Here is a 2,288-nt window from a genome sequence, read left to right on the forward strand (position 1 = left end):
CCATAGTCAACATGCAGAGTAGTAGAGACATAAGGGGAAAAAGACCATGAACAATGGCCTGTTCATTGGGGACAGCACGCATGTCATCGCGCGGAGTCACCGATAGCAAGTTCGGTATAGGTTCCTGGATGATTCTCCGTTGTGAATTCAGTCTACTACCATTTTTTGTGCTAGATTCAATGCAAGACTGCATTACCTTTGAAGAGTTCAGAGCTTCCGCGACGAGTTGTTCTTTAACCAAGTTGTTCGTCCACCTGGTATCAGGGCTTTCAGATTTTGTAGTTGTTAAATCGTTTAACGTTGTAGGTAACTTGTGACACTTTATGGAAGAATAAACGATGAAACGACGCATGCAAATGATGTGACTACCCTACACATGGTGTCGTGTTGGGTAGTATATGATTGCTTTCTTCAGCTGAGGAGTTAAGTCCATGAGTAGAGGTGTACAGAAACCAACAAGAAATTTCATCATAAATTTCATGTAGTCATCACCAACACATGTGCGTATTTACCAACACTAGTAGAACGCTCCAATTCTCACCATAGTATGAGTTCTATTAGTCTGTTTGATTTACGGTAGTGATTGACATAGTTGGATTCATCAGAGCAAAATGTTGGGAATGCTTCACATTATCATTGTGTATACGGTTGTGTACCGTAAACAGTACTGTGGAGTTTCACCCTAGTGATATGAAGAACATCAGCGAAGAACATATTTAACGACTACTGCATAGCGCCAATATCGGGTTTTCACCGAGTACTACGCCACTTCACGTTAAACGGGTCGTGAAACTCCAGTACATACTATACGCAATACGCCAACATACGTAACGAAAGTGAAGACACATTTTGTAAACGATATAGTCAGCCGCTTCCACTGAGTTCACGAATCCATCCAAGGCGCCATTTTTCCACTCGTGAGAGTTGAGTATTCTCGCTATGGTCGGAATCGTTTTCTTGGTAACCTTCAGGAATTTTCACTTCACTTCTATCAGGAACTGGGATGTGTTTTTAGTCTTCAAATTGCCAACATACGATGGAGAGTCGTAGCGAACGTTTCCCTACAGTCCGATACCTTTACTGATGTGAGTTGCGTTGAAGGGCGAGCAATAGTTAATTAATGTGATGATCTGTGGTTGCGTTGATCGCTATTACACATGCCTCTTCACGCGGTCTTATTTTAGTAAAGAGTTAATATTCTGCGCCAATCGACTCTTTTGGTTGAAGTGTTACATCACACCCTTGATGGGATGTTTTGCAAATGTCACTCACCATTCACCCGCTATCAACGAAATTGTCACTGACAACACGACGATTCATAGCATGAAGGGGAGCATTCAACTCTCAAGTCGTCGAGATTTAGTCTGATTTTCGCTGTAGTCATCCACAGCCGCACTCCGTTTCGTCGCGGGATGCTGTGAGCATACCATAACATGACGAATCAGCTTCGTGAAGTGACCACCGAAATTGTGACCACATACGTTACACAGCAGGTCATCACGTAAATGTGCCTCTCGACTTAGGATGGAGTGCAGATTCCCTGATGAATAAAAACATATGAATTTGTGAAAGAAAGTTGACAATGTGTTTTTTCACGCACGATTATATCCACAATGAACAATCGCGCATTTCCAAAGCTCACCATCGCGTTGTAATATCTCCTCCGCTTCGCTCAGCTCAACAAAGAACGGAGTGTTGAAGGAATTCCAATGCTTTTTGTGTTTAATTCGCGAACTTCTCATATCAGTGGAGATAACGTGAACGTGGAAGGGCTCGAGACTGGGTACGGCGTGAATGCCAACTTTAAAATTCAACTCTTTCAAATTCTCTTGTTTGTGTAGTTCTCCGACGAGCCATGTAGCATACTCACGAACTTGACGGAGGAATGGTAATCCGAACTCACCAGATCTGCGAGAAAAATACAAATTCACGAGTCCATGTAGAGCAGACGATATAACACGTGTAAAAACGTCACAAAACCCACAAATTTCAGGTATGAATCATCTCATCTCGAGTGAACAACTGCACCTATTTAATTAATGCGATATTATTAGAAAATGAACTATCTCAAAATTCGTGAGCGGAGCGAAGCGTTTCACGATGTGCATCAATTGGCAGTGAACTCACCTGGTTAATTGCTGTGGTGACTTGAGCTTCTTATTCGGTATTATTAGCAAATGAACTGTTGATTTTGGGTATCCATCGTATACCGTAACAAAGCCATTTTGCGATTCATGCACAATACTCTCAGCTGAGCGTGTGAGGGTGAGATACAGAGCTTTTCGCCA

The 2,288-nt window shown here is 42.4% G+C and overlaps 1 protein-coding gene across 1 annotated transcript; it reads right to left on the reverse strand.

Annotated features, from left to right (window-relative positions):
- Positions 1–1,328: 1,328 nt before the first annotated feature.
- Positions 1,329–2,288, reverse strand: Pmar_PMAR014946 (Aprataxin, putative; the record flags this gene model as incomplete). The annotated part of the gene is made up of 3 exons (XM_002776013.1): positions 1,329–1,540; positions 1,643–1,908; positions 2,128–2,288. Coding segments are annotated over 3 exons (630 nt in total), but the record flags the coding sequence as incomplete, so codon positions are not given.

This window comes from Perkinsus marinus (assembly GCF_000006405.1).
Source record: "Perkinsus marinus ATCC 50983 genomic scaffold scf_1104296954854, whole genome shotgun sequence".
Classification (NCBI taxonomy): Eukaryota; Perkinsozoa; order Perkinsida; family Perkinsidae; genus Perkinsus; species Perkinsus marinus.